This window comes from Synchiropus splendidus, chromosome 1, assembly GCF_027744825.2.
Source record: "Synchiropus splendidus isolate RoL2022-P1 chromosome 1, RoL_Sspl_1.0, whole genome shotgun sequence".
Lineage (NCBI taxonomy): Eukaryota > Metazoa > Chordata > Actinopteri > Syngnathiformes > Callionymidae > Synchiropus > Synchiropus splendidus.
Window position 1 is genome coordinate 47,655,816 of NC_071334.1, and position 13,166 is coordinate 47,668,981.

The 13,166-nt window shown below is 42.1% G+C and overlaps 1 protein-coding gene across 1 annotated transcript; it reads right to left on the reverse strand.

The window, feature by feature from the left end:
- Positions 1-519: 519 nt before the first annotated feature.
- nup155 (nucleoporin 155) lies at positions 520-13,123 on the reverse strand. The gene is made up of 33 exons (XM_053872589.1): positions 12,987-13,123; positions 12,630-12,797; positions 12,203-12,340; positions 11,999-12,095; positions 11,831-11,901; positions 11,664-11,756; positions 11,111-11,374; positions 10,962-11,035; positions 9,581-9,672; positions 9,409-9,506; positions 9,163-9,330; positions 8,777-8,877; positions 8,328-8,498; positions 8,145-8,255; positions 7,803-7,897; positions 7,644-7,729; positions 7,333-7,474; positions 7,184-7,250; positions 6,986-7,101; positions 6,234-6,331; positions 5,831-6,156; positions 4,886-5,024; positions 4,683-4,818; positions 4,460-4,613; positions 4,278-4,382; positions 3,670-3,824; positions 3,079-3,208; positions 2,881-2,994; positions 2,544-2,664; positions 2,354-2,464; positions 2,005-2,141; positions 1,783-1,889; positions 520-1,270 (listed from the first exon to the last, which is right to left on the reverse strand). Exons 2-33 carry the CDS (start codon positions 12,769-12,771, stop codon positions 1,132-1,134), a joined length of 4,098 nt encoding a protein of 1,365 aa, XP_053728564.1. The 5' UTR covers positions 12,772-12,797; positions 12,987-13,123; the 3' UTR covers positions 520-1,131.
- Between the last annotated feature and the right edge of the window lie 43 nt (positions 13,124-13,166).

The window sequence follows — 13,166 nt, forward strand, 5'->3', positions numbered from 1 at the left end:
CTGGTATTGATCCCCATTCGGGTTCACTGATCGCGGACACAGTCTCACAGGCAGCGCTAATGCTACGACCCGGCATCAGTAAGGGACCATCAACAAATTCTAAAAAGGTCCAAGTATTTGCAAAATCTTCAATAAGGCAATGGAAACAACCATTTTCGGAGAGAAAATAGTGAAAAGGTTTTTCATCACACAAGACAAAGGACTGACAGTTCGTAAAATGATTTTGAGAATAGAATAAGACTAAATGATGATTTAGTCACATTACTTCGAATATTACTTCAATAGCATCTAGGAAATGTGTCCAGACTGATCCATAGTTCAAAGTCAACTGTTAAGAGACATGAGCTGTCAGACACCAGCGGCTTCAAGACAAGAAACATTGAATTTCTCATCTCTACACTTGGTTAACTATTATAATGAAATGTAAACAAATAATGATGTTGGAGACAAACCCCACTAATAAGTTTCATCTTAAAAAACTTTCAAGACAGACTGTAGTGTGTCCAACACATGGAATAGAATGAAAATGTATTTAGCATGATAATTATCTTCATCACAGAAATTACATTTATTGCGATAACTTTTTTGTCCATATCGCCCATCCCTAATCTAAATCAGAAGTCAGGACCATGACAATAGCTTTTGGAATGGAGACCAGAGGAGACTGAAGCCAAAATTGACCACCTTAAACAATAAAAATGAAGCGTATAACAACAAAAACAAAAGGCATGATACTTGTTTATAGACATAGAAAAAGTTTATCAACACATCCCAATGGTTCAGTGACGCACAGTGAACAGTTAAAACTCTGACATCATCACTCACACACCCAAGGCTGTCGACAAGTACTAAAAAGACACCAAACTAAATGCTTATATGTGAACACAGATGGCAGTGAGCCCAGGTACGCACACACATCACAGATTAGTTTCAATCAGAATTATTAATCCACGGTGACACACAACTTCATCGCCCTGTTTTCTGACAACTCAAGCTTTAAATAAAACTTCTGTTGGTAACGTCCCCTTCTTCTAACACTTGAGTGGCATGTCTCCATCCGCTTGTTTAATCAGCAGGTGGTTTAAGGCAATAGTATCCACTGTGGAGGTCAATGTTCTGTGACAGACAAAGTTAGTGAAGTCGTTCCAGCCTGGCCTGCAGCGACTTGAAGTTTCCAATGATTTGCTGCAGGGCAGCTGTGGGGTTCAGAGACTGCAGCTCCACCAGGTAGCCACAGATGTTGTCCAGGCACACGTTGGTGAAACGGCGCCTGTGAAAGAAATTACAAGAATACATTACGAAATGATTCATTCATTTAATTTCATTAAATGATTAAATAAAAAACAAATATATAATAACTTTTTTTTTTTTATCTGGTCACCAGTCCACAACGACAGGTCAGGCATGAATGCTGTCAAGCGAGGTTGGGTCGCCCTGGAGGGAGGCGCTGATAAAATAAGCCAACATAATCTGCACAATTGAAGAGTTCATCTGAAGGCCAACAGAATTCGTGGCACACTCATCTCATTTTGAGGAAACCAGATTTAGAATAAGGAATAATGATCATGATATTTCTGTTTCATACGCATCCACGCTGAAACAAATTCGTTCAGTCCAACTTTGTATCATCTACTCGTGCGCAAAACACTTTGGATTGAGAATTTTTTTGATCTTCAGTTTCACTTGGGTTGAGGAACATGCACCCAGGGGCTTGTGCGAGTGCCATCACCAGTATGACTGAAATAAGATGTTGACTTTGAAAACAGGTGTGCCACAAGTTACCTGTCATAGGTGGGGACTCTGCTAGGATCTTCCACGTATCCAGACAGGAGCACATGAATACATTCGACCAGGTGCAGAGGTTTCTTCAGCCGCTGCCAACATGGATCCTGATGGTGAGAGTCAGGTAAACAGGGATTGTCTTGTTCATCAGAAAATATGATTTAGGACACAGTCCAAGGGACAGCTCTACAAACACTTCAGGTCCTGAACTCATGTTTGTACCCGGGTTTTGAAGAGCTGGTCGTAGACTTCCAAGAGACGTGGCAGCTGCACACCGATCTCTTGCATGGTGGCGGTGACGAAGCCGACGTCCCAGTTGAAATGACACACTTCCTGCTCCAGGAACTTCACAAGGAACTCTGAAATAAACAAGTCCGCGGTCATCAGCAACCAGCTTACATAGCAAACCGTTAACCGCTGTAATTGAGTCGTTCCAGTTCTGGCTGAATTGCCTCCTCGGAGAGCGCGAGTTAAAACATGCCGAGTAGGAATCATTGTCAGCACCTGAGACACGGCAACAGACGTCATAATTGCACACATCCATCATAAGGAACCACCATCAAAGACGTACCCAGAGGGAAATATCTCGGTGTTGCAGCGTAAATCTTCCCCAGTGACACCAATTTCAAACTGAGGGATCTCATCCGGTCGGCAGGACTCATGTTCACGGTGTCTCCCATTTCTTAAAATAAATAAGAAAACACATACTGATGATCCATGCCTTGTGATCAAACCTCCACACACACCAGAATATTTCTTGCCTTTCTCCATGATTTCCTGCCACAGGGACTGAACCAGGATCTGATCCGAGTGCCCGGCACAGTGGATGATGGCCAGTTTGCACTCGGACAATTTGAAATGGTCAGCAAACTCTCCATAGAGCTGCACAGGGAGAAGATACAAATCAAAATCAGTTAACATGTAATGCTGTAATGAGTAACAAAAGCAAAACAAAGACACATGACTAGAAGCTGACTAGCAAGGTGGTGCAGATGATAACTTCACACTTCATTGAGAGGTTCAATTGCACTCTATGAAAAGATGAAGACAAGCACACGACTGTGATATTCCCAGTTTGTGAGACCAACTTCATGTTACCTTGGTGATGTCCATCAGCTCTGAATCCAACTGCGAGACGACAGACTTCACAGAGGGGTGATTAGAGTACTGTCTGATCAGGGTCTCCTGGATCTGCAGTTGGATGCGGACCAGCTGGCGGGACAGCAGAGATCTTAGGCAATCGAGTTACATTTCAATCACAAGGACATCAGGTCAGGAGCGTCTAAGATTGACTACCTCCATCCGCTCCTCCAGCTCGTGGAGAAATTCTCCGTCTGATGCTTGTGCTGAGATACTGGAGGAACTTTTCGCAGAGAGGATGGCACGAGCGATATACTCCAGCCGCTGCTTCAACGTGATCTCAGTGCTGCAAGAACAGAGAACAATATGACAGTTGTTGATCACGGCTTTCATTGTAAGCTTATTTTGCCCTCGTAATCTTTCATGTTACAGTCACATAAACCAAAGTCAAATTCAATTTACCGACAAAGCAAATCTGATGCTATAAAATACATCTTACTTTCTTCGATTGATGAGATTTTACAGTAGAGATAAGACTTCAAAGACCAGAAAAAATATAAAGGATCTCACACAGACACAAGATTAAGTACAGTTACACCACGGTTGGGGAAAAATTGGGAAATTTGGGGATAAGAGGCAAAAATTATAAGAAACGTTCTTCACTGAACTTTTTCAAGCTTTGTGAAATGCAAGAAAAAATACTCACTGAATTGTGTGCAATCAAACTGTCTTAACTTTTTTTCATGCAAGGTATTTATCATGTGTTACAGGAGATTGAAATCAACATAAATTCATTTATTTCCAAACCTGTGCATGTCCACCAGACGAGCCAGCACGTGAGCTGCCTTGCCAAAATTGCGATTCTTCTCATAGTAGCGCCAGAGCAGGTCCATGTTGTGAACTTTACTCTGGTCACGTTTGATCATGTGCATCAGATGTTCCTCCAGGTACGGAGAGTTCACCTACAAGACAGAGCAAAGTAAAATTATACACTTCAATTCATAACGCATTGAATGTGACACGAAATGTGGACTGCAGTAAGCAAATTTGAATATGTATGAAAACTGGCTATATAACAGATTGGAGCATTGCCACTTAAATGTAAACCATGAATTGGTCTGGACACGACCTAGATGCTTTTCAAAATGAGACACCTTGAAGAGTTCATTAATTGCTAGAAGTTTAATGGCAAATACACTTTAGTTAAGAATATCCCCAAAATATTCTAACTTTACTCTCTTTGTAATTATATCATATTCTTACCCCACAAAATATTTCTATTCTCCTAAAAATCGCGTACATTCATGGTTATTTTTAATATATATATATATATATATATATAGTCAACTTTAAAAACAAACCAAACCAGCTGGAGCATTAACCGTGTGGAAAGTATTTGAAACATGGATTCTTACCTCAAGTAGCTTGTCTGTCAGATCAGCTTGGATTAGCCAATTGTAAAGAGCGATATGAAATAGCTCATCCTTGGACCTTTGGGCCAGTCCCAGCATCTGCTCACACTTTAGCGGAGACAAACTTCAATCATAAATGAAGACCACACAAACATTGGTCTATAAATAGCAGCATCTGTACATACATGGGCTGTGGCTTCTTCGTTGCTGAGCATGTTGGGATCTGAGGTCATGACCGGTGGACCAGGCTGCTTGGGGACACTTGGAGACTGGGGGGCAGCTTTGCTCTGATTGACTAGCTCCTGCAGGGTGTCGGTGATGCACTTGTAACATGACAGTCTGATGGATAAGAACAGAACATATAAATGAGACTCGGCAAGCGAATTAGCCTTGGTCCATACAAGCTACCTCTCCTGGAAAGCCTGTTGACCCACACGGTCCTCCTCAGGCTCCCCATTCTTGTAGAAATGAGGTCCTAGTCTCTGTGGGTCTTTCTTTTCTGCTGCTGTGAGGCACAACTCCAGGATCCCCTCATAGAAACGCACTGCAGCGGTTTGACATCATTAGCAAACATGGGCTACAGCAAGCATTGGAGAGCAGTTCTGTGGTACCTTGTCTGTACTGTGAGCAGACGAGAGGAAGGTCTGTGTGCTGGCTGATCTGCTGATACAGCCTCAGTGACTCCCTCAGAGTTCTCTCCTTGTCTGCTTTGTTCTGGATCTGCTTGGCACTCTGCAGCAGCTCATTAGCCTGATTGAGGGAGAAATGTTGCATTGACATGTCGACAGAAGTGAGTTGAGGAAGGAGTACAGATACATTCTGATGTACTTGTAATGAAATACGGTATATTGGAGGGATGCACCGATCAATCAGTCACCAACGATGATCTTCCGCTATCAGCGTGATCGGATGCTGTGGGGGTTCTTCCCATCTGTCATTTAAAGTTTGCACAATGCAGCACATGCATGGGAATTTTACCAAGCTAAATGACCAGCCTTTCTCAGGTGCCGTTACCCTTTCCGCCTGAGAAAGGCTTCGGATCATTTTGGAGTTGGGTGCAGTGTCCGTTAGCTACCTGAATCTGAAACTTTTGAAGAAGTCCGGAGTGGAAACTTTCATGAATGCAGTGCCCTGTCGAGGAGTCACGCTACAAGCGGCCAGCAAGTAAATATTTCATGGATATAGCAAAGTCTCCAGATATTCACCAACTGTGACGTCTCGCGTCGAATTCAATGTTTCAGTTGTCCTTTTGACAGACAAGTTGCAGCACGCAGGGTTTTCTCTGGCTGATCGGTATCAATGATAGGCAGCAAAAATCCTGATCGGAGCATCCCTAGTATATACATGTCTATTGGATTTTTTGCTGCTGTTTACCTAATACTCTATTAACAGTTACATCCATTGGTCAATGAGTGGTGCTTGACATGAAGGATGTGCCTGCCAGCAGCAGATTTAAGCTGCCATAGGTTCAGATGTCATAATCCAGGCAGTTAACTCTGTACTCCAAACAGAAACACTGAACCAGCAAAAAACGCAAACACTCAGAGCATTCTTACCTTTGAGCAGACACTGTCATCTGTGCTGTACAGCAGCGGGCAGATGTCTCTCAGGTGATTGCTGATGGCATCCACCGAGGCATTATCGATGATGTATACGTTAATAAGAGCAGTGATGAGGGCTCCAGAGAGCTCCTTGCCCCGGATCACTATATCCTTGAAACTTGCTCCCTTCATCTGCTCCTGGAACTCCTTTGGCATCTTGGACATGATGAGGCTGAACTGGTGGTCGCACAGAAGTTTCCAGAGAGCAAGAGTCTGGTAGGATCGATGCACCAGCTGCTGGATGCTCTGCAGGGACACTTTCTCATACACCTGAGCTTTTGCTGATGGGAGAAGAAGCCAGTTAGAAGCCACAGAATACAAACTAAAATTGACCTGGTAATAGAAATGCTCAACTCACTGTGATATTTCCTCTGCAGCTCCTGCTGGACCTGCTGTGAGTTGGCCCCGTCAGGACGCATGAATCCCAATAGTCTTTGCTGCAGGTTTGCTGGGGAACTGGAGGCAAAAACCATCATCAATAGAAGAAAAGCAATGTTTATAGATGGCAAAGATCTAAACTGCAGTCCATCGGGTCACACGGTGCCATTGGAGTAGTTCACAGTTGCAAAAAGGTTGGTAACCCCCTCCTTTAGACTATTTTAAGACCAGTTGTGAAGGTTTGCAATTGTGTTTTTAATCGTGGTGTGATCTTCCCATGGCAAAAATTCTACAATTTCATGTGATAACCCTCACTAAATGCATCACTCAAAAGCAAAGCAATTAGTCAAGGAGTACAGAATGCAGCAAGCAATTTTTGGCCTCCAATACTGTCAATTCAAATTGTTCAGCCCTAATAGTATGGTAGTTAAGACATCATGACATAAGGAACCATCATCACTGCCGTACCCCTCATGACAACATCACATGGCATATCATGTAATGTTGCTTATTTGTTAAGATTGCACTACAGCAACATTCTTTCTGATGCTAGTTTGTCCTTTGGGAAAGAGCTGAAATTAAAAAGTTATTATATTATTTAATCTAATCAAGAATCAATTGCCAAAGGAAATTAGATGCAGTGTCGGAGTGTTGGTAACAATTTTATAAAGCAATAACTGATTCACATTTTCAAATAATTGTTTAATAAGTGTTGTGGAATCAAGTTCCCACCTCACATCTCCCAGCGAAGAGGGACTGATCTGTGAGTTTTTGTCTAAAAACTCCTGCAGGCCAGCGAGTTGATGAATGACCAGTTCCAGCTGAGCTGAATCAACTGTGCTTTTCAGCTGTAACCACGTGAAACACAAATTTAGATCAAACACTGGGAAGAACATTTTGAAAGAATTGTAACTGAAATAAAATGCTCACAATAGTGACAGTTTGATTTCCTTGAACGAGAGAGTCTTCTGCAGCCAGGCTTCCATCCCAAATATTGCTGCACAAATAAAAAGTGCCAAAGAGAACATTAGTGTGGTTAACCATATTATTTTTAAAAAGAGCTACTAAGATTCACTGACCCAAGAATGCGAGCAAAATAGATACAGATGCCATTGTGTTTCCCAGAGAAGATCACCTCTGGGCCCGCAGTCATGGGCGTCAGGGGGGAAGAACTCATGTGGATTGGGGTGAATGGTGTCACCAAGGCTGGAGGAGCGACACCTGGAAAGATATTTGAAGAAATAACTGATTCATAATCTTCATGGAATTATATTTATATATTATATATATTTTTCAAATAAAAAAAGAACAGAGCATATGTTTATAATTTTATTTATTTACATTTGTTAAAATAAAAAGCCACATATTTTTCCTTTCTACTCATCTTTACCTGGTGCAGGGGAACTCATCACAGGTCCAACATTACTTGGGGGCGCCATGGCAGATGGAAATCTCATCTGAGCTTCTCCGCCGTATCTTAAACGAGAGGATTTGCTTGAAATGTTTGTTCAAGGTGTGATTTGTATTTGTTTTCCAGCACAAAATCTACCTGAAGAACGCTCTGGTGGCCCAGAGAGACACCTCCCTATTGCAAGCCTCACCAGAACACGCCAGGATCAGAGCTGCTGCGCATGCCTGCTCCTCCTAAAAAGAAGTGTTCACATGAATCTAATAGAATAGACTGATTTGCCTTTTTTCTGAAAATTTATTGAAATGCCCAAGTTATATGCCCAATATTAATGCCCAAGAATAATTGCTAGTTTTAACTTCAATGTAAATAATAGAGCGATATCAGCAACATCAGCTATGGGAGCATTGACGCCCAAAGTTGCAATAAACCTGTTTTTAATCAAACTTTAAATTAACAAATACTTTTTATCTAGGTTTTTACCCTGTGCAACTTGAAGAATCGTTCGATCTCTTCACTTTCGCCCCCGACACAGCTCACCAGCAGGTGGCGCAGTTGGTCCACTGGTCGCAGTTTTTGGAAGATGTGGCTCCCCTAATTAAAGGTGATGCAAACTCAAAATTAGAACCAGGGGAGATGAGAGAATAAAATCATTAGTTATCCGACCTTAGCAGAAAGAAGAACAAACTTCTGAGGGGGCATATTGTGCTGTTGGACCACCACAGGCGAATCTGTGACTGGGATCAAGTCCCTGTTCAGAGGAGTCGAAATCTTGGTGGGTCTGACTTCATTGATGGGACAGACAGCCCAGGTGAGTCCATCGATAGTGGACATCATCTAGAAAACCAGAGCAAGACGATTATCAAACAGGATTAAATTACAATAGATCCAAAGTGATTTAAAACTATCCTACTCCAGACTACGTGTTTCCACAATGAGTGTGAAATTATGGAATTATTTCCGTCCTAAACATTTTACAATCTACACTGAAAACATAAGCTCTTTGCAAGAGAGAAGGACAAAGAAGGGTGGCCTGTTATTCCTTTGGAACAGCTCTATATTTGCCACTTGCTAACAAAGGTTTATTTCTACACCTGTAACGGCTGTGTGCTGACCTGTGTCTCCATCAGTGGTTTCCTGAAGGGGAAGGAATCGTGGTTGATGCACCACAAAACATCGTTGTCCTCAGTCTCAGAAGCTGCCATCAGCAGGACACCTGCAACATTTCACATTTTTTTAAAACCCCAGAGGAAGTTTGCGAGCTCATCGTTGTAAACGTTCTATCAGAATATTATATGTATTACAGTAAAAACAGTCTCTCTTCATGAATTCTTTTGATAAACCGCATCTACTCTCACACAGATGTACCTTTAATTTTGTCAATGAATGACAAGGATTCTAATTCAGTCATAAGCTGCATGCCAAGATCATTGTAGTTCTCTCTGTTAAAAAGCTTCAGTTTACTGAAATAAAAAAAGTATGGGATTGTAAAAATAATCACCTTTACTGTGGATCGCCTTGTGAACCTTTGCAGGTTTCTGCAGGGTGGAAGATGCAGAAAATCCTGGAGGCAGCCGAACATGGATTAAGTTCAGAAGGGAAGGACGAACGGCCACATTTCTTTGGTTTGGAGGCGCAAAAGGGGATGTGGTGAAGTAGAGACGGACTCCTGCAGACGTATGAAGCAAAATCAGCTTTAGTCTGTATGTTCGTCTTCAGTCTCCACATTTGCACTTCTCTTACTTACCTGCATGAGTAACAGCCAAAAGGTGGCAGTCTGAGGACTCCGACCTGTCGATGACGGAGATCTGGGCGATGGGCTTGAAGGCAGAGCGATCAATAGTCCTGATGTTTTTAGAAAATGAAGAAAAACAAGATTCATTTGATATTCATTGCTTAACACTAGTTAAGAGGCAAACCTTGCGATGTTCCCAGCAGCAGAAACTATGTTGCTCTGCGACATCGTGGCCACGCGACTCATTCCTTTACCGTCTGCACAAAGGTCATACACCTGGACGAACAGACAAGGGTGAATAATTCTGCAACTTTAAAACTGACAATAAAATATATAAAAAAGAAGCCAACAGAAAGGAAAGAACAGTATCACAGACACAAATACAGGTGAGAGAGTGTCATTCAACTTTTGAGAGTGAATGCTCAATCACCTCTAGATATAAATCTAGAATCAAGGACAACTCGCAAAGACCCAGCAGTAGATCTGAGGGTTCTGGTTGGCTCGAAGGCATTCAGCAGTTCGACAATGTAGTTGGGGGCCAAGGCAATGCATGCTTTAAAAGTTATAAAATCTTTAAGTCTATTCTAAAGTGGACCGGGGGCCAGTGCAGAGAAGTTAACACTGGAGTGATGTGCTGCTGTCTGTTAGAGCCAGTTAGAAGCCTTGCTGCTGAGTTCTGAACCTGCTGGAGGTGTGATAGAGATTTCTCGTTGATGCCAGTGTGGGGAGAGATACGGGCTATTCACACTGCAGACTCTGTCTCGGAACAAAGTGCGTTCGGCTCAAACATCCAACGAGAATACAAGTGGACCGGGTCATGGATCACTGGATTCCCTGATTTGCCTTAATAATGCTGATAAACATCTGATTTTATTGGCAGACGTATTGACTTAAATGAATAATGTTGGTCTCTAACTGCGCATCTGTCTGCATGAGGAACATTAAGGAAGAAAGACACTGATTTTCCTAAGTTATTAAAGATTACCAGACTATTCATTGATCATTTTTTGATGTCAGGATCAGTACTTCACGGTTAAAAATCGTGATTGTCAGAAATGTCTTTCACTTTGTTCAACATTTTGTGCAAGCGGTGTAGCTAAATCAAGATGCTCCGTATTACGCTGCTTGTTTCTGCTGTGAAATAAACATAACACTCTTTCATGTATACAGTTGGCTGTGAAACGCCTCATTCTGTTACAGCCGTGGCAGATGTCAGTCATCAGTAAATATGTGAGTTAACAATGACTTGTAGTGTTAAGAAGTGACAGAAACCCTGGTGTGGCCTAGCAGATGACTTTTTTTTTTTTTATACACGTTTTGTGTAATAAGTCACACTCGATGATCCAAGTAATACTATATTCACAACCCCACCTGAACATTAAGATGTAATTTGAAAAAAAAAAATACTGGGACATTTGAATGGCTTGTGGTGTCTGCGACAAACCCCAGTCAGTTGTCTAGAAAGATTATTTTTCAAAAAAAAAAAAAAAATCACGCTGAAAACCCAGCATAGGTGCTGAAGCGTTGGAGAAAACCCTGTGTTATATTACACTGCATACTATTACCTGCAGAACGTCCTTCTCTGAGCGTGTGAATAGAATGTTGCGAGAGTTGTCGACAGCAATCTGCACTATTGGGTCTGCAAAAAAAACATCAGTGGTTACATTTGAGCGAGGATATGTTTTCTGACAAAATAAGGACTGTTTCTCTTTACCATCTTCAGAGAAAGAGAACTGGAGCACAGACGGGATGAGGAAGGACAGGGAGCTTTTGGAGTGATTAATTTTTCTGTAGCGTTGACTAAGCCATCCAGCCTCTCCTTGGTAAGCAATCTCATACAGGCAGCCGTCCTTTCCTGCCATGAAGATGCGACCCTGTTCAGTGGAGGTGATGGAGAGGATGAAGGTGTTGTCTGTCGGGATTGAGAAGAGAGGCTCTGGCAGCAACTGTAGCCCTCCAGCCATGCTGTCATTCAAACCTGTAGCAGAGACCAAAATATAGAACCTGAATTTAGAAAATTTATAAATTATAAACACGGAAGCACTTTCTAATGTAGTCAAGTGTCTGTATATTAAAGTTTTAAAAGTTGGTTAAAAGGTTGATTTTTTTTTTTTTTTTAACTTAAACCATGGTGATAGAAGACGAAACTGAGAACAAGAGGCCCTATATTTTCCATCAAGCCTGACCATGAATCTGACAATGTTTTTCTTCCTGTGTAAGTCTTTCTTGTCATGGACCAGCAGAAGAAATCATTTGATGAGACTCACCACTTTGGCTGCTAGGAAGACTCAAACCGAGCACAACCACATCCACAGAAGTGGCCAAGACAAGAAGGTATTCAATATGGGGTTGGAGGATGCCTGAGAGATAAACAAAACAAAATTAATTGGGGAGCTGGTTAGATCTGGGGAAAAAATACTGTATATTACAATACCTGGTGTTGGTTTTACAAAACCCACCGCCAGAATAGTTTCAATAAGGCCATCAAAATAAGCCACATCTCCTCTGCAAGCAAAAAAAATGTTAGAATAAAAAAAATCTACATATATCACTGAAAAAGCAAGATGGTAATTTTTTCTAAATTTGCACAATATTTACTTACCCATCTTCATAATTCCACATGAAAATATCATTGTCAATAGTGAGCCATGCTCGGCTGATCTCAGGAAAGACGCCCATGATGCAATTACATTGCATGTCTATAATGAAGTTAAGTCTTAACTTAATAAAGAGATCTTAACACGTCACAATAAGCACATTCAGAGGAAAAAAAAACAACATTTCAATTCTCCAGAGAAGAGGATACGACTGAACTGTTCCACCAATTCTGGAGGCAGAGGCACTCTGCGGACAGGGGTGAGCTCCGGTAAGTTTGGCACACTGAGTAAACCTGGACCTTGTAGCGGATAGTCCATGTCTGATACTCCAGAGAGGGAGGGCATGTCTGTAAACAAAAGTGATCACATTAAAAGGATTTAACAATTAAAACAGCACACTGAATCACCACTTACTTTGATGCTTGTGTCTGTGAACAATTCTCTTGATGTTGCTAATACATACTTATGTCAACGGAGCATACTGAGTAGCAAGTTGTAAGACAAACAATACTTCATAATTATGATGGTTTTCATTAAGTTGGGCAACCATCCCACCTCTTCCCTACAAGTCGGTGGCAGTCAGTTTGTAGGCGTGTGCCTAGAGGTGAAGCCGACTCTCTTGCAAACAGGACTCACTGTGAGAGGGGACACCCAGCAGTTCGGAGAGCTCCGGGAAGCAGCGGTCCTCCTGCAGGTGCTTGTCTATGAGCCGGGATGAGTTCTCCAGCGCTTCAGCGAGCGCAGCGGCGGGGCTGCAGGGTCCAGCGCTGGACGGCATGGCGACGCTTTTTTCAACTCCCTTATCTTAGCAAAAAAGTTAAACTGAATACAATCAAACAGGTAACATCCGTTTTGCTCAGAAGCCAACGGTCATCCAGCAGTTAGGTCTTGCACTCTCAAGCTAACCGGCTACTAGCGTTAAACTCTTCCTCTATAACGCGAGAGCTTCGTGTAGAGTCATGTTAAACTGCTATTACAAACAAAAAGGACTACCTTTTTGGAAATATGCCACGCAGTCTTCCTTTCACTGAGCCCGTGCCGACAGTTGACCTCCAAACTTAAATAAAAACAGAAACACAACAGCCCGCCAACCTCATGCTCAGTGGCCGGGTCTTCTTCTTCGTGTATTTATCAGCGTCATTTGAGTCACTGACGCATTTGCACACTGGCGCC

Bases quoted from the DNA above. Each gene is read 5' to 3' on its own strand.
- nup155 (XM_053872589.1), bottom strand. From the start codon at position 12,771: ATGCCGTCCAGCGCTGGACCCTGCAGCCCCGCCGCTGCGCTCGCTGAA. The intron at 9,673-10,961 runs GTAATAGTATGC...CTGTTCGTCCAG, and splicing joins CAGAGAAGGACGTTCTGCAG to GTGTATGACCTTTGTGCAGA. The intron at 9,331-9,408 runs GTAAGTAAGAGA...ATACGTCTGCAG, and splicing joins TTTGGCTGTTACTCATGCAG to GAGTCCGTCTCTACTTCACC.